This window comes from Nelumbo lutea, chromosome 7, assembly GCF_056320005.1.
Source record: "Nelumbo lutea isolate HS-2025 chromosome 7, American lotus-T2T, whole genome shotgun sequence".
NCBI classification, from domain to species: Eukaryota; Viridiplantae; Streptophyta; class Magnoliopsida; order Proteales; family Nelumbonaceae; genus Nelumbo; species Nelumbo lutea.
The window spans coordinates 7,034,026-7,056,662 of record NC_142690.1 but is presented as its reverse complement, the minus strand read 5'-3'; the positions used below and the strand labels follow the sequence as shown (position 1 = coordinate 7,056,662).

Genomic DNA, 22,637 nt, shown 5'->3' with positions numbered 1-22,637 from the left:
ACTGGATAAAACTTAATGGTACAACAGTTGTTCCATGTTATACACACTAAACAGCTTACCATATTCATTCAAGTAGTCCATTAACAGCTGTGTGAAGATATAAGTAAGAATTTGCGCCTCAGGAGAGTGGCTCGCATAGGGACAGTTGAAATCTATCCTAATATATGCCTTTGGGGTAAAGAACATTGTGTCAGGCTTATACCATAACCTTGAATAAGCTGACTTCCTTAACAGAACTGGATATTTAGCCTGATTCAAATCCAAAAAATCATGTCATTTGGAAAAAAGTTCATAAATAAGGTAGTTTACAAAATACAAAGAAATGGTTTATGATGTTCTGATTGCACCTTTCCTTGTACATCTTTAAGTGACAAATCAGTGGGAATGAACAGATTGGGTGCTGGTAGATGTAAACAATCATTAGGAGCTGTATCTATCCATTTCTGCAAAAGGTTTAGAACATATGATGAACCATCAAGTTGCTCCACAGATTATAATCAACCAGAACTGAACAGTAAACATTAGGTTCAGAAAATGATTTGAGGTTTCCCTAAAATTTGCCAAAATTTCCTATGAAATCCCCATTTCAGGGTCCCAAAATATCAATCTATGGAATTCACATAATTACATGATTTATATGGAAAACAGGCAATAATTCTGCTAAAACGTTCCATTTGGTGTTTTGCAACATATCACATACACTTGTTCCAAAATTGAGCATGAGCTTACATATTTCTTTTCTGCAGAAATAAAAGACAATATGATAAAAGTTATATGGATTTGATTTTGTACCACAATGTGTCTATATAGCTATTAACGAAATTAGTTATCAAAAAAAAAAAAAAAACATGTGGCTTTTAATGACCACTTTGTTCCTTAAACTTGCCATACCCAATGCATAATACTATATTTGTAGCATGGGTCTTTTGCTTTTAATCATGTCTGTATTAACATTATCTGTAGTATGTAAAGAAAAACTTCACTCTCCCTAAAATTGAGAAAGTGTACACTAATTAGAAAATTTCCATTAAATTCCTAACGAAATTTCTAATTTTATTATTGAGCACAGAAGTATTTCTCAAAAGCAAAGTAATGAACTTTCCATCAGAAAACCAAAAAGCTTAAACTTTTTTCTTGACTACAGTATATATAACTATTGATAGTATGAAGAACATGAATGGAGAGAAAATGCCAAATCAATAAAGATAGAGCACCACAGTGCCTATATTTAGAAATAAAGTTGCAATAATTATCATAGGATTAAAATGAGGAGCCAGAGAGAAAGTGGCTAAGCAAAGATTACAGCACAAAACAAGTATATCTGTTTGGCAAATTGTTCTTAAAGAACATATTTTTGTTTTATAAAAATAGAAATGGTATTTGGATAGCCATATTATTTGTTATGATTAATTCTTCATATCAATATACATACAGAAAATCATAATAGTAGTTACTAATCTATTAGGCATTTCTCTTTTAAATTCAACAAATTTAAACTAGATGATGCAATTGCTCAATAGCATAGAGCTGAAACACTTTTTATAATAGAGTAACATCCAATGAACAATAGAATGATAAAACTTGGGACTCTTCTTAGGATCTTAAATTCTACAATATAGGAAAACTAAAACATTAAATTCCAAGATTCAATTGTAGAAAACATGGATATTATCTACCAAATAGGGGACGGAGAGGATTAATGCTAATCCCTATTCCAAAATCGTGAATGGAACCAGTATTTCTAGATTACTACTTTAGGGAACAAACTAAAATGAAAAAATTTATCTTTTGGATTAGGAATGGAAGCGAACTAAAATGAAAAATTACAACATATTCAAGTCATTAGATTTTTTTATTTCAGCCAACAAATGATCAGAAAACAGAAGAAAAACAGCCTTTTGAAAAGAAAGGACTGTTTAAAAAGTTGCAGAAATCAGGTTTCAAGAATAGAGAAGAAGAAGAAGAAGGTGGCGGCAACTACGATTTCAGAGAGAGATTTTCAAACATAACCTTCTCTCTTACACCCCTAATTCCATTTCATTAAATTAAACTTTAGTAATTTACAGAAACGCCCCTAGTTGGGAAGAAAATTAAAAAACATAACATAAGAAAGAATAAAGCTTAGATTACGGCCCATTACAACAAAGAACATAAAGATAAAAAAGGATAAACAGCCTATGGGCCATTCGGCCCATCTTCTCTACACTCCCCCTCAAGCTGAGCATAGATGTCAATCATGCTGAAGTTTAGCCTTGGGAATGGCCTTGGTGAAGAAATTAGCTAACTGTCCTTCAGAAGTAATGAAAGGTAGACACACCTCTCCAGAAGCCACTCTTTCTCGAATGAAGTGTCTATCAACTTCAATATGTTTAGTTCTGTCGTGTTGCATTGGATTATGAGCAATGTTGATGGTAGCTTGATTATCACAGTATAACATCACTGGCTTATCATGCTCAATACCCAGTTCCTCCATCAAGGATCTAAGCCGCAATAGTTCAAAAACTCCATGAGCCATGGCTCTATATTCAACTTCGGCTGAAGATCGGGCAACAACTGATTGTTTCTTGCTTCTCCAAGAGACAATATTACCAGCCACCAAGCTATAGTACCCAGAGGTAGATCTTCTGTCATCAATGTTTCCAGCCCAATTAGCATCTGTGTAGGCTTCAAGTTTCGTATAGTCATGCTTAGCAAATAGAATTCCCTTTCTAGGGGAACCCTTCAAATAACATAGAATCCGCTCCGCTGCTGCCATGTGAGTATCCCTAGGAGCATGCATGAACTGACTAATGCAACTGACATCATATGCAATGTCTGGCCGAGTCATGCATGGATAGAGAACTTTTCCAAGTAGCCTCTGGAAGACTCCCTTATCTTTCAACAATATTCCATCTGAAGCAGAGAGTTTATGACTCATATCAATAGGAGTAGCAACTGGTCTAGCACCCATCTTCCCTGTTTCAGAGAGCAAATCAAGTACATACTTTCTCTGAGAGATAAGGATCCCATTTTTGGATCGAACAACTTCTATGCCAAGAAAGTATCTCAATTCCCCCAGATCTTTGATCTCAATCTCTGTATGAAGGAAAAATTTGAGATCATTAATCCCTGATACATCATTACCAGTCACAACAATATCATCTACATACACAATCAGGTAAATGGCCAAGGATCCTCTCCTCTTCACAAAGAGGGTATGATCAGACTATGTCTGTACATAGCCAAAGCTAACAAGGGCAGCCCTAAACCTTTCAAACCATGCCCTAGGAGACTGTTTAAATCCATAAAGAGATTTCTTCAGCCTATAGACCCTCCCTTTCATATTTGTTTCACACATCTCTGGAGGAAGAGACATATAGACCTCCTCATGTAACTCTCCATTCAGAAATGCATTATTTACATCTTGCTGATTAAGTGGCCAATCTGAGTGTGCAGCCAGAGATAGTAGAACTCTCACAGAAGTCATCTTGGCAACAGGAGCAAAGGTCTCCAGATAATCAATCCCATATGCCTGTGTATAACCTTTTGCAACCAGCCTAGCCTTGTACTTTTCAATGGTCCCATCAGCATGATATTTGATGGTAAAAACCCATTTACAGCCTACTGGATCCTTCCCTTCAGGTAAATCAACCACGTCCTAAGTGTCATTCTGGATCAGGGCATCAATTTTTGTTCTCATAGCATCCCTCCACTCTGGAATAGTAAGAGCTTTTGACACAGACCTGAGAATTGGGTTAGAAGCAACAGAAGAAAGATAGCCAAAATATGAAGGAGAGAGCAAATTATAAGAAAGGTGTTTGGAAATGCAATGTGCAGTACACTTCCTTTTTCCTTTCCTAATAGCAATAGGGATATCAAGGTCTAGAAAGGATGACTCCAAAGGGGTTGTATCAGTACCTATTGTCTCTTCTGTGACTGGAAGTGTAGGAGGCTCATGTGCTGTAGGGGAAACAATCTACTCACTTCTGGTTCTCTACCGTTGGTACAACCTGGGATTAAAAAGAGGACAAGGAGGTAAAGGAGGAGGGATAGGAACACTGGAATGAGAATGAAATGATTGATCCTCCCTTGACTCATTTGAAGGAGGAAGAGTCTCAACAGAAGACTCAACTGTGACAGGAAGGGGGAGAGCAAACAACTGTGACAAATTCTCCCCCTTTGGACAATGCCTCTCTTGAGAAGAATCATAAAAGGAAGAAAGCTCATCAAAGGTGACATCCATTGAGAGCCATCGGCTAGGGTGATTTTGTCACGGCTAAGGTGACATCCATTGAGAACCATCTGTAGCCTTGATGGTTCCCTTGCCGGAGATAGGGGCAAGAGAGCCATCAGCTAGGGTGATTTTGTCACGTCCAGGAAGTAAATCATATGAAACAAACAAGGTAGAAAGGTAGGTCATATGATCAGAAGCACCTGAATCAATAATCCAAGGGATCCTATGATTACCTGAAATGGTTGCATGATTAGCAGAAGCCCGTATACCTGAATGAGCAAATGCAGAAGAGGTTGAATTTTCTGAAGGGTTGGAAGAAGAAGTCACACCTTCTAGGTGACTGATCATCCTCCCAAACTTCTCATATTCTGCTTTCATGGCTGCTAACTGCGCACTAGCTGTCATCTCTTTAGTTTGGTATTTGTACTATCTGGACCAACAACAATATTGGCACTCCCTGCCTTCATATTATCAGATCTCTTTTGAAACCGAAGAAGAAGAAGCTCAAGATGCAATTTCCAACACTTGTCTTTAGTGTGTTTTGGCTTCTTACAGTACTCATAATTTCTTTCTTCCCCGAGCTACTTGCTACTTGGAGTCCCTGCAATTCCCTTGGATTTCACTCCCATATTAGCGAAGTGATCATTTAGACCAGTCCCTTGAACCTAGACAAGTCTCTTGCTTTCTTCACTACTTACCAAGGCATAGGCTTGAGACAGTAAAACACTATCCTTGGATAAAATATTTTGCTTTGTGATGTCATACTCTGGATTCATCCCTGTCAAAAACTCAAACACCCTATTTCTCTCAACAAGTTTCCTGTAGGTCTCAGCATCATTAGTGGTGTCCCAGGCTACAACTTCTATCAAATCAATTTCTTGCCATAAAGACTTCAGTATTGAGAAATAAACAGCTAAAGGTTTCTCTCCCTATCTCAAATTCTTCACATCACTCAGCTTGTAAGCCCTGCCCACATTTAATTTATGGGAATAGGTTTCATCAACATTATCCCAAATTTCCTTTGCTGAATTCATCCACAAATAGTGTTGACTAATTTGCGGTTGCATTGAGTTCACAAGCCATCCAATAATAGTATAATTTTCTTGCATTCATTTTTCATATGATGGATAAAGAAAACCCCATTTGCCTCTACTGCATATATGAATTTTTACTAATTGTGACCAAGCCAGATAATTAGTTCCATCTAGTTTGACTGTGGTCACAACCAGTAGAGAGAGTCTATAGAGGCTCCCAGAACCAGTCTGGATTCAGCAACATGCTTGTTTTTAACTTCTAAAGGGTTCATCTTCTTAAAATACTTCAAAAATAACTTCTAACAACTTCGAATAACAACAAATGAAGATAGAATAAAAACTGTGTTGTGAGCCAACCTCTATGTAGCCGTACCAGCTACGTGCGTCACACCCGAAAGCCGGGAGAAACAAAGAAATCTCAGCCACTCCTTGTAGACTTCACAGAACACCAATCCACTTGAATCGATCTTCAAGATGAAGGATGAGGAGACTTTCAGTCACTGAGCTCCCAAGTCAAACTCCCTGTAGGGTCCGCAATCAGATTTTTCCAGAAAATTTGGATTTCGGGCAACACACTTGAATCTGTCAGGAGGACGACAAAACCAGTCCCCTTCTCTCCAAGAACCACTAACAACTGGGCTGAAATAGGTTTCTTTAACTATTCATACGATTCAGTTCTCCGTACACATTGTGTATGGGAAAAAAGAGGTGAAAAAAGGAAAAAGTCGAGCCTGCTCTGATATCAAGAAGAAAAACGGCCTTTTGAAAAGAAATGACTGTTTAAAAAGTTGCAAAAAATCAAAAGTAGAAGAAATCAGGTTTCAAAAAGAGAGAAAAAGAAGAAGAAGGTGGCAACAACTAGGGTTCAGAGAGGGATTTTCGAACATAACCTTCTCTCTTACACCCCTAATTCCATTTCATTAAGTTAAACTTTAGTAGTTTATAGAGAGGCCCCTAGTTGGGCAGAAAATTAAAAAACATAACATAAGAAAGAATAAAGCCCAGACTAAGGCCCATTACAGCAAAGAACATAAAGATAAAAAAGGATAAACAGCCTATGGGCCATTCGGCCCATCTTCTATACAAAAACAAAACATAGGGTTTATCTTTTGGAAAGGGGATTGGCTAAGCAAGTTGAATAAAGGAGGAGATTGACCTAACCTTCAAAAAAATAAAATTAAACGTTAGAGAAGGGGGAGAAAAGAAGAGCAACGAGGCTGAACTCTGTTTGTGTGATGATATAGCAGAAGAAGAAAAGAAGTTCTGGCGTTTTTCAGTGCATTGATTGCTGTTTTCAGGCTGAACTATGGTTCAAACTCTTCAATTGGCAACAGTTCAAGTCAGTGAATCCACAAGCAAAGAAGAAGAATGTTCTGGCCAACTATTCTTTCTTGGTTGATGGACTGTGCGGCAGTGGGATGATGAAGAAAAGAGATAACTGACAAGGGTTTTTTGTGCCCAACGTTTCTTTTATTTGAGCAAAATTACATTAACATCCCTCTTTACATGTGAGAAATACCCACGTGTTTGTTTTTATAAGTTAACGTTGTGGGAACATGCGGTTCCGCAGGACATGTTCTTTTGGAGTGACAGTTTTGTCACTCTAAAAGTACACTCCTGGCAGCTTGTTCTTGTTCCAGAACATGATATTTCTTGTGACAAAATGCATGCAAACGTATTTCTGATCCGTGAGAACATTCAGAACGCAAGAAACGTTCCCATGGAACGATACCAAACAGGGCCTAAATTTCTGATTCCTTTCCTTTCGCTTTTTGGAACAAAAACAGGGGCTCTGCTCCTTAAAATTTCTGTTCTTCATTTGATTTTTTTCTCTGTTTTTTGAAACGGTCATCATTTTCAAGTTTTTTCTTGCATTTTTTTAAAAACTATAACAGGGGCTTCAACCCTTCTCCTCCATATTGCTTATCGTTCTCTCTCTCTCTCTCTCTCTCTCTTATGAGACAAAAAACAGGGGCTCCACCCTTTCTTCTCCTTATTTGTTGATTTTTTTTTCTTCTTTTTCTATGACAAAAACAGAGAAGCCCTTCTTTTACTAGGCGATGGTTATTTCTAAGACACTATCCTTGAAATGGTATGAAGAAAATGGTTATTTCTGAGATATTACAGAAGATAAGGTTTATTTTTGAGACAGGCCTGGAAATACCATGAAAAATACGTTTAGTTTTGAAACACTAGGCGACACCTAGGTGGGAGCCTAGGCACCGAGGCAACTAAGCACTCCCTTGTTGCCTAGGTTCACCTTGGCACCTTGAAAACTATGATTGTATTATCTTGATGGTGGTGGTCCAAAAGTAGCACTCCAATCTTCCCTCAGTCCTCTCTAATGGTATTATCTTGTGAGTCATGTCAGTATGGGAAACATCAAAAAGTTTCCTCTAGTCCTAGAGTTGATAATCGGCTTTTGAGTCCTTTTTCTTTAGTTCATTCAAATGTGTGGGGTCCAAATAAAATTGTCATATAATGGCTACAAGTATTTTGTAATGTTTGTTGATGACTATTCAAGGATGACATGGCTTTATCTCATGAAAGAAAAAAGCGAATTGCTCTTTATTTTCCAAAAATTTCATGCTGAAATTCGTACTCAATTTGGTGTTCACAATTCATATTAAAATTCTTCATTTTGATAATGCAAAGGAACATTGTTTAACACCATTTCAGCAATACTTAGAGCAATATGGTATAATTCATCAAACTTCTTGTACTTACACACTACAACAGAATGGCTTGGATGAACGGAAGAAACAACGTTTTTGGAGTGATGTTGTATTTAATCATGTTTTCTCACCAATTGGATGCCCATGCCTATCTTTAGAAGTCATTTTCCTTTCTCAGTTTTGTTTCCTACTCTCTCTCCTTTTCCCCTTACTCCCAAAGTTTTTGGTTGTGTATGTTTTGTTCATAAGTTAGGGCCTGGGATGCATCTTTTGTTTCCTAATCTATCTCCTTTTCCCCTACAAAATGCATCTTTCTTTACTATTCTAGAACCCAAAAAGGATATAAATGTTTCAACCCCAGTTTCCATCATTCATTTGTTTGTCCAGATATCACTTTCTTTGAATTTGTTCCCTTCTTTACAAGTCTTGATGTTCCTCCCTCTCCTCTAGTGTTTCCTCTTCTTGTTCCATTTGAGGACCCCGTTTCTACAATTTCAGCTGTGTCCAAGCCTTCATCTCCTCTAGTGCAGGTTCCACTAAAAGACCACCAATCATGCAAGTGTATATTTATAGACAAGCACCGACTCCTCCTCTAGTCCCTTCTTCATTGATAGATCTAGCAATTGTTTCTCTTCCTTCTAACCTTGATCTTCCTATTGCATTGTAGAAAGGTAAATGCAATTGTACTTCTCATCCCATTTCCAATTATGTTTATGTTTCTCACCTTTCTACTTCCCATTGGCAGTTTGTTTCTATTCCAAAGAATGTCCCTATTACCTCCCTAGGGTGGCGCCAAGCAATGGAAGACAGGAAGAGGAACTGTCTACACTTGCATATAATCACACGTGGGAGCTTACCACTCTCCCTCCTAGTAAGCATGTGTAGGATGTAAATGGGTGTATACTAAAGTATTTACCAGGTGGCAATGTAGAAAGATTGAAGGTTCAATTGGTTGTTAAAGGCTACTCCTAGTTATATGGAGTTGACTACACAATTTTTTTTAGTTGCTAAGATTGGATTTGTTCGAGTTCTGATATATATATAGCAGCAATTTATTATTGGCCTCTTTTTTAGCTTGACATAAAAAATGCCTTCTTACATGGTGACATTCTTAAGAAGGCAATGTACAAGCTAAAACAGTCTCAGCATGTGTGGTTTGGTAGGTTCAGTGAAGTAGTAAAAGACTTCGGTATGAAACAGTGTCAAGTTGATCATTCCGTGTTCAGCTATGAATCTGAAGCTAAGAAGATTTTGTTGGTGGTATATGTAGATGATATTATCATAACTAGTAGTGATAGTGTGGGGATTGACAGATTAAAGGCTTTTTTGCATGATGCTTTCGAACAAAAGATCTTGGTAAACTAAAGTATTTCTTGGGAATAGAAGTTGCAAGGTCGAGGCATGGTATTAAATTGTGCCGAAGAAAGTATGTTCTTGACTTGCAAGAGGAGACAGGACGGTTAGGTTCCAGACCAGCTAAAACACCCATGGAACCAAATGTCAAATTATGTATTGATGTAGGCAAAGAGTTTGAAGTTCCTAGGAAGTACAGAAGGTTGGTGGGTAAGTTGAAGTACTTAACTACTACTCGGCCAGATCTATCATTTGTAGTTAGTATGGTAAGCCAATTTATGCAGAATCCTTAGGTTCCACACTAAGATGTAGTTCTAAGGGTTGTGCGATATTTGAAGATGCAATTTTAAGGATCTTCATGGGTGACTCTCTAATCTCATGGAAATGCAAAAAACAACAAATTGTTTCCAAGTCCTCTACGGAAGCAGAGTATAGGGCAATGCCATTTGTTTGTAGCAAAGTTGTTTGGCTTCAATCTTTATTTCAGGAATTGGGTCATTCCTCTCCTACACCCATCCCTCTGTATGCAGACAACACTAGTGCTATTAAGAATGCCTCTAATCCTGTCTTTCATGAAAGGACGAAGCATATTGAGGTGGAGTGCCACTTTATCCGCAACCTGTTTCTTGTGGGCTCTCTCTCTCTCCCTCATGTTGCCTCCAATATGCAAGTTGTAGACACCTTCACAAAGGCCATGACAAGATCCAAACATTTATTCCTTGTAAGCAAACTGATGCTCATGCCTTTGCATTAGTTTGAGGGGGAGTGTGAAGAGTCTCATTGATGTACCATATTAATGTAGTCCCTATTGTATTGTATCTTTTATTTTATTGTTATTCTCTCTTTAGCCCTGCAAGGGATTTTTTGTAAATATTCTTATTTCTTTAATCTATATATTGAGGCTCTTGGGGTTGGGCCGAACTATTCAGTTCTTCACCCCAAACATCTGTCTTCTCTCTCTGGTACAAATTGCTTGTTTGACATTCTCTTCTCTAAGCATGGTCACTTGAAAGTAGAGACATATATAGATTCTAACTGGGCAAGTTGAGCTGAAGATAAAAGACAAGTTATTGTACTTTTGTTAGGGAGAAATCTAGTGACCTGGAAAAGCAGAAAGCAAGCGGTTGTTGCAAGATCTAGTGCGAAGGCTAGGTATAAAGCCATGGCACATGGTTCAACTAAGATTTTGTGGCTTAAGAATATGTTAACAGAGTTGGGAGTTTAAGTTTCTAGACCAATGTCATTCTATTGTGACAACAAAGCTACTATTCATAATTTCATTGCCCATAGCCTCGAGATTCATGAAAGAACAAAACACATCGAAGTAGATAAACATTTCATTCATGAGAAGATTGAAATGGTGAAACCTGTATTCCCTATGTAAACTCCATGGACCAACTGGGTGATATCTTCATCAAGGATGTTACAAGTCCTTGGCATGCTGACATTTTTACTAAGTTTGGAATTATAGAAATATACAACCCAACTTGAGGGGGGATGTTGTTAGAAGTGTTAGAATGCCTTTTATTTTATTAAGTTGTAATCAAGGGTATTTTCTAATTTTTCTTTATGCTAAACACCCTAATATATAAGCCAATGTGGGGAGCTGCCACTAATATCTTTTGCCCAAATATTCTTCTTTCTCTCTTCTCCTCCCTTCTCTCTTCTACTAGAGAACTTGCTGCTGATTGGGATGGCAGGGCATTCGAACCTGGAATACAAATAAAACAGAGTTTGAATTGAGACACTGAGAGGGAAAACGAAGAACTAAAGGTACTGTTAATAGGCTACTTTGAATCTCTTCCTCTTCCTCTTCTCTTCTTGTGTGATTTGTCACTCCTTTTCTGTTCTATCGATCTCTTGAGTTGTATCCAAGCTTTTTCTTTTTCTTTTTCATTTAGATTTTCATTTGATTCCTTTAGATTATGCTAACCACATGGCTGGCTGTGCATTCTACCTAGGGGTGAAAGTTGGGTGGGCTGAGCCAGGTTTAAGCTCAACCCAAACCCAACCCTTAAATTGAGCCTAAGGCCCAAGCCTGCCCGAGCTCAAGCTCAAACCCGAACTGTCCAACCTGGGTCTGACCCAAATGGAAATTTGATGCACTCAGGTTGGGCTCAGGCCCAAGTCAGGCTCGAGTTCGTCAATCAGCCCATATTAAAATTTAATATAAATGTATATATATATGTATGAATGTATGCATATATGTATGTACATAGGCAGGCAAGGCTTAGGTTAGGATAAGGTAGGGCTGGGTTAGAGCTACCAAAGGGTTACTCTTGGGCCCATCACGAGAAATAAAAGAGCCTAAACTTTTGGTCCTAGGCCCAGCCCAAGGCCCTAAAATCCAAGCCCAGGCCGTGTAAAATTGCAGGCTAGGCTGGTCTAGGCTTGGGCTGGGCCCACCCAAGTTGCACCCCTACTTCTACCTGCATCTCTTCCCACCTTCTCAATTGATCACAAAACCCTCTTCTTCAAACCAAAATTTTTCAAATCTTAAAGGGGATGTCTTAAACGTCACTGCAATCCAGATAAATAGGTGGATGATTGGTAGGGTTACAAAATTGTGAGATGGAGATCGAAAATTGTATTTTTCTTGTTCTGTTTTTTGTTCTTAGGTGTTACCTTAACACCTATCCAGGTTGTACTCTATTAATTTTTACTTTATGAAATTACCTTTTTACTTATAAAAAAAAGCTGTCTAGGTAGAGCCTCTAAAGGTACACTTAAAAAATTTTCTTCGCGTTCAATAGAAATCCCAAAACAGATCAGTTTAACTAGAGTTTCTTCCTCCTGATTGCTTGTCCATGTGTATTTGTCCCCTGCATAGTTTTCAAGGTGCCAAAGGCAAGGCTAGGCAGCAGGGGATAGGGGTGTTAAAATTTGGTTGATAAACCAAAAACTGAACCGAACCAAACCGAATAAGCTAATTCGGTTTGGTTAATTCAGGTATCAGTTCGGTTTGGTTTTTATTTAAAAAAAATCAGTTTTCGGTTTTGGTTTGGTTTGGTTGAAATTTTCAATGAAATCGAACTGAAAACCGAATTAATGCTAATTAAGTATATGAAATATTTAACGTTCTATTTAATACTTTATGCTAATTAATTATTATATTTCCCAATGAACAATTTGGCAATTCCCATTGGGCTTTAGGCCCATTCTAACTTTTAATTAATAATAGTTAATTAAAACCTAGACTGATTATTAATTGTTCATGGATCATTAATTGTTTGTGAAAATTAATGGCCAATTGCCAATTCCCATTGGCAAAGGGATTTGGGCTTATTCTAACTTTTAATTATTAATATTTAATTTAAACCTAGACTAATTATTAATTGTTCATTAATCAATAATTGTTTTTGAAAATGGCCAATTTGCCAATTCCCCATTGGCATAGGACTTTGGGCCTATTCTAGCTTTTAATTAGTAATAGCTAATTAATTAAAACCATTGGGCTTTTGGGCCATTTTAACTTTTAGTTAATAATAGTTAATTAATTAAAACCATTGGGTTTTTGGGCCATTTTAACTTTTAATTAATAACACTTATTAAATGCTTATCATTTATGTGGAATTAGGGCCCGACCGAACAGAAAATCGAACCAAACCGAACTGAATTCAGTTAAGGTCAGTTCAGTTCTAAAATATAGTTCAGTTCGGTTCAGTTAGAGGAAATGGTAAAACCGAATAGTCAGTTAGGTCCTCGGTTCTAGCCAAATCGAACCAAACCGTCCGACTGTACACACCTAGTAGGGGAGCACCTTGTCGCCTAGTCACCTAGGCAATGGATTTTTTAAGTAAAAAACATATATCCTAGGGTAGTTCCCTAGGTTCCATAATGATATTTCCTTAATAATTATCCATAATTTCCATAAGTATAAACTTCATGTTAAAGTATAGAAAATGAACATATTCATGTAAGGAAGAAAGAAAAGAAAATTCAAAAAATATAGGGGCTGAACCTGCATTTTGTTATAGGACAAGAAGAAAAGAAAAGGGTTAAGTACTCTGCAACCCAATGCAGAATTCAAAATGACAGCCTTCCATAGTCTACTAGTAGCCCCCCACCTATAAACCGCATCCTGCCCGTGAATTTGGCATCAATTCATGGTCAGGATGCATCCCCCTGTACAGTGGGGCTACAAAATTCTGACATGGACTGATCAGTCATTCTCCCAAAAGAAAAAGGTGGAAGAAGAAGAAGATGGTGATGATGACGACAATGTGGAAAAAGAAAATATGTTGATTAGACAATTTTAAGTTCTTCCCTTATTGGTTCTGGTTTTGAAGTCTTTGAGGGTTCAATACAGCAGTTAGCAATGTCTATGTTGATTAAACCCTAACAAATAAGAAAATAAGAAAAAGAAATTAGTATATAAACACACAAAATGAATATTTTAGTTTAATACTGTCTATTTTATAACTATAATCTAAAAAATTATAAATATAAAAGCATTTTATAACACAACATACAACATACATACTGCTTGTTGCCTAGGCGTCACCTTGACAACTATGGTCTCCTATCAGTGGTAGATCCATCAATGCCCATCTTTCCAAAAATTCAGCAAGCCCTTTCATACCTTTGCTTGGCCTAGCTCCTCCCTTCTTTCTTTCATGGGCAATAAAAATAGTGTTGAAAACTGAGAAGTTTTAGTGGATGATTTATACCAATTTCTTGGAGCTAGAGGCCAGGTAGTGTTGGCACTCAAACTGAAGAGGCAATTCCATGACTGGGAATTAGCTGACTTGATATATCTGCTCAAATGGTTGGGTGATCATAATTTAAGACCGGGTTGTGATGATGAGTGGTGTTGGAAATGGGAAATGAGTGGTTTCTTCTCAGTCAATTTTTTTTCTGAGATGTCTTAGCAGTACCCATAATGCTCACTTCTCCTCACCTCTGATTTATAGTCCTTTAATTCCTTCCAAGGGTGGGATTCTTGTGGTGGACTGATACTTCAGAGAAATGCCTCACCAAGACCTCTTTGCAAACCAGATGGATGCAGATTGCAGACCAGAATTGTGAGTTCTGCAACGAGGATATTGAACATGACAACGACTTCCATTGCCAGCCCGCCAATAAAATTTGGGAGTATTTTATTGAGCAGCAAAGAAGACCTGGGTAAGGTCTTCAATCCTGTTGGAGCATCTAAGGGCCTGGCATAAACTTGTCTGTACTAAGGAAAAGTCATTTGCCAGCTTAACTCAGCAGCCATCACCTGGACAATTTGGTTGGAAAGAAACAGAAGAATCTTCTCCAAAGTTTGAGATGGAAGAGCTGATAAAAAAAGTGATTGTAAGAATTGGATCCCAGGCATCTGTCCAAAGGGAAGATTTTTTTTCTTCTTAAGATAAAAAAAAAATATATATATATATATTAAAAGTAAAGAAAAACAATATCCTCCTTCCTCCCCATCCCTCTCCTCTTAAGGAGGATTACACCTCTTATGTTCTGAACTACGACTCATGCCTCTTCATTTTAGAACATTAATGGTTTATTGTTGTGGGATGTTTGATGTCACTGTGTGGGGGGGGGGGGGTTCTGGCTAGAGGGCAGTCCTGCCTCTCTGTTGTACTGTTTGGCTTCATTCTAATAAAATCTTACTTTACCATTTAAAAAACAAAAAAAAAAAAAGGAAAAAGAAAAGAAAAGAACTTGAAGTAGCCATCTAACAACATACCTGTATCATGGAGTCTGTGAGTTTCATGACAGCATATGCAGTTCCATACCATGGTTCAAGCATGTCAGTATGTCCTTCAAATTTCTTAGATTCCCAAAAGATTCTGTCAAAAAGAGAAGCTTGCTTAACATCGAGTGAATATAAACTGTGCTATGAAATTGTCATGTGAACCAAACCAATAAATCTAGATTGCAAAGCAGATGAATGTTGCAATGATGAATATTACACAAACCATAAGCAGTAAACAGAGTTTCTTTACCACAGAGGAAGCCATCCTTAATGGCAAAGGTTCATGTAATAAGTCATGCTAGCCAAGTATCTATACTTCAATCCAATGTAGGTGGAATTGAATAATGGAGGTTCATGGAAGCATTGTACATGAGCAAAATAACATGGATAAAAAGGATTTAGGACGAAGCCTCAGGAAATGATAAAATTAGCATCAAAACACACTTAAGGTGTATTTTATAATAATGATTATTTAAAGTAGTATCATGAAATTGATATCTAGTAGGTAGTAAAATACACTGTTAAGCATTCTTAAAATCTATTTAAATGAATAAAAAGTGCAAACATATTAAGGGAAATACTTTCTCAACCTTGAATTCTGTAACATAGGTTCAGTTGAAACTTGCCCAAGCATTAGCAAAAATGACCATGATGGGCAAAATGTTGAGAAAAGAAGAAAATTTATTACTTGTAAAAAACCAAGAAAATTTTATTTTCACATATAGGATTTACTACGTTTCCTCTCTAGAACTATTTTCTCCATCCAAAATGCTTCAATCCGAAGATCAGCACATGGCTAAGACCTCTTTTGTCTAAATATCACAATGTTAGACAGTTATGCCCTTAACTCCAATCAGATTGATGTATCTTTTGACATTTATTGTAAATGAATAAAGTACATAATTGATTCATGTCATTGTAGTGTGTTTCTGTGTAATACCCTTAAACTGGACACTTATAAGACTCGTGTTAGTATAGAATTTTCACAGCTGTTGGATAGATCTGGGGAGATTTATCTTGCCAAGGCTGACACTGATGTGCCGCCAAGTTGGTTGGGGTGGCTTGTCTCAGCTGCCAAGGTGAGACCTGAGGTACATGTAGTGTGGGTTTTCTTGAAACCCTGAACCGGACCAAATTCCAGTATTACCTTGGACCTTGGAGATAGATGGGCAAAACTGGAATGTTACACCTGACCCCTAGACTCGATTATGATACTGTACTAGGTGTTGGATTGGGCTGTCTTTGATATGCCAATTAGTGAGATCCTTAGAGGGGGTCAAAACCTGGGTATGTTGGGGCAGTCCAAGAATTCACCTGAGTGGGTGATCATAATGACAGGATCAGCCCCTTTGTCGGACAAAGTGAATGATCGGAATATGAACTCTCCCTGATGGAAACCTAAATTGCCGACAGTTGATTTCAAACATTGAAATTTGGTTTTGCAAAATATATTTATATAAAGATATACATATATATATATATATATATATATATATATATATATATATATATATATATATATATATATATTTATGGTTTCAAAATGTTTACAAAAGGTTTTAATTCCTGGGATCCATGTGAGTAGAGAGTGCAGCACTGTACCTTACAGCCGAGGGAGCGATCCTCTCTTGTTGGGCAATGTTTGATCATTATGGGTTGCGAGGTTAAGTGTAAGACCATTGAGGGTAATACCTGATGAGCTAATCTTGCATCTGCTCACAGTTCTTGGGTTTTCATAAGGTGGCTGGATCCAAGAACCATTTAGTGTAAATGTTAGGCCCATTAGGAGCCCATTGTGATGGACTTAGGGGTTCACTGTCTCCTATAGTGAATTCGGCCAGGCCTTGTAACAAAGGCTGGGCTGAACCCATGTGGCTGATGTGTAGATCAATGTTAGGGTCCCACGCCATACAAAGAGAGCCAACTGGGCAGTAGGTTAAGGAGTAAGTGAGCACATAAGCTTAATGGGCCTAAGGCCCAATTCGAATTGGGCTTAAGTTAGTTAATTAAAAGGGGGCAAGATCTGATTTATAATCTGATTAGGATTAGCTGAAGGATAAGATAAGTCTTATCTATTTAAGAGTCTAGATCCAAATATCAGATTTGGATAAAGAAACTCTCTCCTAATTAGATTAAGACGCTGATCCAGAGAAGGCAATAAATAGGGGGCGAATTCCTCAGTTTTAACACACAACAATCTACAGAGTTCTCCCCTGTTCTTGCCGCCCCTACCCAGTTCGATCTCCACTTGTGGAACTGATCAAGAAGTATTCTTGATATTGCTTCTTGGCAGAAGAAGCAATCTGAAGTCGTGCTCACCAGCCCTTACCCAATTCTTACTGAAGAATTCAAGTTCTTGCTAAAGAACCATCCTGCTGATCCTGATTCACTACACACTGTGTCATCTTCAGAGGAGGCGGGTTTTGGTTTTCTCTTTGGGTGTGAACACCTGCGTTGGGAGTTACTGCTACTTCATATCAGGTATATCCCTCACTTCCTATTGGTTTCAGATCTGGTCCGGTTTTGGTTTCAAGAACGAACCTTGAAAATGCAGTTTTCTAAGTTAGGGAATGCGATTCCCAGATGGGAGAAAATAAATTTTTGAAATTTCGACCAACCTTCCCATAGGGTTCGGCCATCCATATGATGGATCTCCCATCCCTTCACACAAGGGCTTCTGAAAAATTATGATAGCATGTCTAAAAACAATCAGCTAGTTTGAAGAGATGTAGCAACTAAATTCAAGTTAAAAGGATTCTACATGTTAGCGAGAATCCAAATATGGTGGCAGTTAAACTTGATAAAGTAAGAAGGGATTTTTTGTGGAAAGCAATTGTTGACAGATGTTGTTGTACATATGTTTAGTACCGCAAGGGTACTTTTGTAATTTCTTCATTCTTTATGTTGCATGACCATCCTAGTATAAATAATAACATACTGCACATGCCTGGAGTATTCTTTTGGGCCCTCAGTCCTCTCGCCTCTCCTCTCTTTCTCTTCTCTTGTTCATCATGGTATCGGAGCAAGTCGTCCAGGCCTGAAGGGTGATGTCGAGCAAATCTGATTTGTTCATCTTCCAAAGTCGAGCAGTCAGTCTCTTCATCTCCCAGCTGTATCCATCTGCTATTTGACCTTAAGCAAGTAGAAGCCTACCTGACTTTTCATCTTCCAGCGTAGAGAAAGTTCTGGTTTATAGAGAGGCTATCATCTGATGTTCAAGAAGGCATTATCTACTGTTCATCTGCTGTTCGGGTGTCCTGGTATTCGACTGAAGTTTTTTTTTGTGTTACTTTGCACCCATTGATGGACTGTTGATGCCCTGGTATTCAACTGAAGTGTTCTTTTTGTGTTACTGTTGTTCGGCTACCCTGTTGATGGACTGAAGTAGCTCTTTCTTTTACTTTGCTCTCATTGACTGTTCGGCTGCCCTGAAGTTGGCACTATACCAGGTCTGCCGATTAGGTGTGTGGTGAACTTCACCTTCCTCTTTCCATTCTTTTGTGGGGTCGTATCATCTTTGTACAACCGTAGGTCATACAGACCTGTTTATGTGCTGCAACAACAGTGTTTGTTTTTTTGGATCCCTGTAAAACCGTAGGTCATACAGACTTGCTTACGTGCTGCAACAGCAGTGTTTGTTCTTGGATCCCTGTGAAACCGTAGGTCATAAGGACCTGTTTGTGTGCTGCAATAGCAATCTTTTTAGTGGACCGAAGGTCAGGAAGTGCCTAGTGCCTTCTGTAACAACTCTATGAGGCAGTGCTCCTTCTTTGGGTGCTGTTTTTTAAACCTGAAATCATGAGTGGTGAAGATTCAGCCACATCTGGAGTTTCTTCAATGCTGAATGGAATGAGTGGGGGTGGTGACCTATCCTTTCCTATGGCTGTTGTCCCTCTTGATGGTTTAAATTACCTAGAGTGGTCAAGAGGGATCAATATACATCACTGCAAGGGGGAAGATAGGCTATATTAATGGGAGAATTAAAGAACCACACTCTGGGAGTGCTGAATATGATAGATGGAATCAGGAGAACAGTATGGTTATGTCTTGGCTCTTAGTCTCCATGCAACCTCAAATAAGGAAGAATTTCATGTGGGGTGAAACTACAAATGAGATCTAGGAACAAGCAAAATCTACATATTTAGAACTGCGACACTATGCCAAGATCTATCAACTGCAGACAGAATCGTCTACTTGTAGACAGGGGGAGAGGTGTTTATTAGTATATTACTCTGACTTGACTTCTGTCTGGAAGGAGTTGGACCATTACCAGAATGTGGATTGGAAGTGTGACGAGGATGCAAAACTGTACAAGAAACTTGTCTCCCAGCAAAGAGTGTTTGCCTTCTTACATGGTCTGAATCCTATATATGAATCTATCAGAGTCCAGATTCTCAGTTCTAAGGATCTTCCATCAGTTCAGGAAGTTTATGCTCTTGTACAATCTGAAGAGAGCATAAGGAATTTGATGAACAGCCCTGGTGGGGATGCAGTTGTGTTGGCAACAAAAGAGGGTGTCTCTACTAGTGTGGGATCTTCTTCCATGAAAGGAGATCTCCAGAAAAAAACAGAAGATAAGGACAAATTGTGGTGCACTCATTGCCAGAAACCCCGACACACCAGAGATACCTGTTGGGATCTTCATGGGAACCAAAATGGGATCAAGATCTGAATAAGAAGCAAGGTTCAGATGTGAATAAAAGGTCCAGACAGCAAGGTACAAAGAAATACAACATGGCCAACATGGCTACTCAGGAGAATCAGCCCTCCATCCCTATTGTGACTCAAACACATCTCTCTGGATCTGACCCTAGGGAGGATATTATGAACTCCTTCCGTGACCATTTAGAGATCTATGGTAGAGCAATTCATCAGATGGATGCTCCTCCCTCAACCTCATTTGCATCTACGTCAGGTAACTCTGCCACAACTTTCCATGTTGCTTCTCACACCCTTGACTCTCCATGGATCATTGATTCTGGAGCATCAAGACACATGACTGGTACGTCCTCTTACTTTCAATCCTATCACCTTCTTTCTAGAAGAGACAAGGTGAGACTAGCTGATGGATCATACACTTCCATAGTTGGTCAAGGAACCATTTCTCTTCCACTTGGCCTTACCCTCTCAGATGTCCTACATGTTCCAAAATTTCCCATTAATTTGTTCTCTGTTAGTAGTGTCACTAATTCCTTAAACTGCTCAGTGACTTTTTTCCCTTCTCATTGTGTGATTCAGGATCTGGCCTCGGGGAGGACGATTGGTAGGGGACGTATGGTTGATGGGCTTTACATGCTGGAGAATAAGGCTGGTCTTCATGTTACCAAGTCTATGAGTCAGTCCTGTAAGAGTCAAATTTATTTATGGCATTGTCGCCTTGGTCATTTGTCTTTTGAGTCTCTAAAAGTTGTGTTTCCAGAACTGTTTAAGTCAGTGTCCATTTCAGATTTCTCTTGTCCAACATGTCAGTTGAGTAAACATTGTAGAACTCATTTTCTTCAAAGAAATAGTAAATCTGAATTTCCCTTTCACATTGTTCATTCTGATGTATGGGGCCCTGTTACTTTACCATCTAAGAGTGGTTACAAGTATTTTATTACCCTCATTGATGATTATTCTAGATATACTTGGGTATATCCCATGCGAACCAGGGAGGAAGTGCCAAAAATTATCCAAGATTTTCAGAGGATGGTCTTCACTCAATTTCAAATTGAAATCCAAATTTTTCAGTCAGATAATGCGAAAGAGTATTTTCATAGTGATCTCACGGAATTCTTTGCTTCGCGAGGTTCACTTCACCGTAGCTCTTATGCCCGAACACCACAACAGAATGGTGTTGCCGAATGAAAGAACCGACATCTTCTTGAAGTGGCTCGGGGCTTACTACTCCATATGAATGTCCCCAAATACTTTTGGCTTAAAGTTGTCCTTTGTTCCTCCTACCTCATTAACCGTATGCCCTCTCGTTGGTTAGAGTGCAAGGCCCCACATCAACTTCTTTTTCCTAAGGCCCCTCTCCTTCCTATTCCTCCTCGTGTATTTGGTTGTCGGTGCTTTGTCCAAAATCTGTCTCCCACCCGTGGGAAATTGGATTCTCGTGCTATTCCTTGCATATTCCTTGGTTACTCCTTCAATCAAAAGGGATACCGTTGTTTTGATCATGTTTCTCGGAAATTCTATGTCTCCATGGATGTTTCTTTCTTTGAGGGTGAGCCTTTCTTTCCTATTTCTCCTCAGGGGGAGTGTAGGCCTGAGGAGAAACTGGTTCAGCTCCCTTCTCTTCCTGATCCTCCGCTTTTCCGTGTCTTCTTTCGTCGTCGCAAAGGCCAACCAAATTCAAGAGCTGTGGAGAATCTAGAAGTTGTACCTCTAGTGCCATCAAACTCCTCGGGGGAGGATCATACCCACTCAGGTAACTTGGCTCCCAATGATGTTCCTGATTCTATTGAAATTGATACCTCAGCTGCTAATGACCTTGACCTTCCTATTTCTCACAAGAAAGGTGTTACATTGTGCACCACTAAACATCCCATTTCCAACTTTGTTTCCTATGAGAACATTTCACCCTCATTTCGTGCTTTCCTTACCTCTATTGACAGTGTCCCTATCCCTAAGAATGTGGCAGAAGCTCTTTCAGTACCTGAATGGACAGATGCCATGAAGGAAGAAATTAATGCCCTTCATAAAAATGGCACATGGAAACTTGTAGATCTTCCTAAGGGAAGGGATCCAGTTGGATGTAAATGGGTGTTCACTATCAAGCATAGGGCTGATGGGACGGTGGAGAGGTATAAAGCTCGCTTAGTGGCAAAGGGGTTTACTCAAGTGTACGGAGTTGATTATGTAGAAACTTTTGCCCCTGTTGCCAAGATGAACTCCATTAGAATTCTAATCTCTCTTGCTACTAATCTGGATTGGGATCTACATCAGCTTGACATCAAGAATGCATTCTTGAATGGTGATCTTGAAGAGGAAGTTTACATGATTCAACCCCCTGGTTTCCTGGCTCAAGGCAATGAACAGAAAGTGTGCAAGTTGAAGAAGTCTTTATATGGGCTGAAACAATCACCAAGAGCTTGGTTCAGCAGATTCCATGTTAAGGTTCAACAGAAAGGATACAAGCAATGTCAATCAGATCACACACTGTTTGTGAAAAGAGGAGAAGGTAAAATGGTTGCTTTAATAGTATACGTGGATGACATAATTGTTACTGGTGACTAGACGGATGAAATCCAGAGGTTGAAGAGTTTCCTTGCCACTCAGTTTGAAGTGAAGGATCTAGGACCTCACAGATACTTCCTTGGAATTGAAGTTGCCCAATCAAAAAGGGGTATCTTCATTTCCCAAAGGAAATATGTCCTAGATTTATTTCAGGACACTGGAAAGATGGGAGTGAAGCCTATTGACTCTCCCATTGACCCCAACCATAAATTAGGTGATAGCCAAGGTGAACCTCTCAAGGATGTGAAACAGTTTCAGAGGCTTGTAGGGAGATTGTTATATCTTTCTATGGCTCGCCCAGACATTGCTTATGCTGTTGGTGTCCACAGTCAGTTCATGCATGCACCTAGGTCAACTCATCTTGAAGCGGTAGAAAGAATCCTCTGATATCTAAAAAAGTTTCCTGGTGCTGGCTTGTTATTTCAAAGGCATGGGCATTTGAAAGTTGA

General features: G+C 38.7%; 1 protein-coding gene across 2 annotated transcripts in view; it reads right to left on the bottom strand.

The window, feature by feature from the left end:
- The window catches only part of LOC148844875 (insulin-degrading enzyme-like 1, peroxisomal), a 134,018-nt gene that overhangs the window by 10,820 nt on the left and 100,561 nt on the right, over positions 1-22,637 (bottom strand). For both annotated transcript variants that reach the window (XM_088955746.1, XM_088955748.1), the window contains exons 15-17: positions 14,959-15,061; positions 348-443; positions 60-249 (exon numbers count right to left, since the gene is read on the bottom strand). In XM_088955746.1, coding sequence (XP_088811872.1) covers positions 60-249; positions 348-443; positions 14,959-15,061 — 389 coding nt within the window. The remainder of the gene's footprint in view (positions 1-59; positions 250-347; positions 444-14,958; positions 15,062-22,637) is intronic.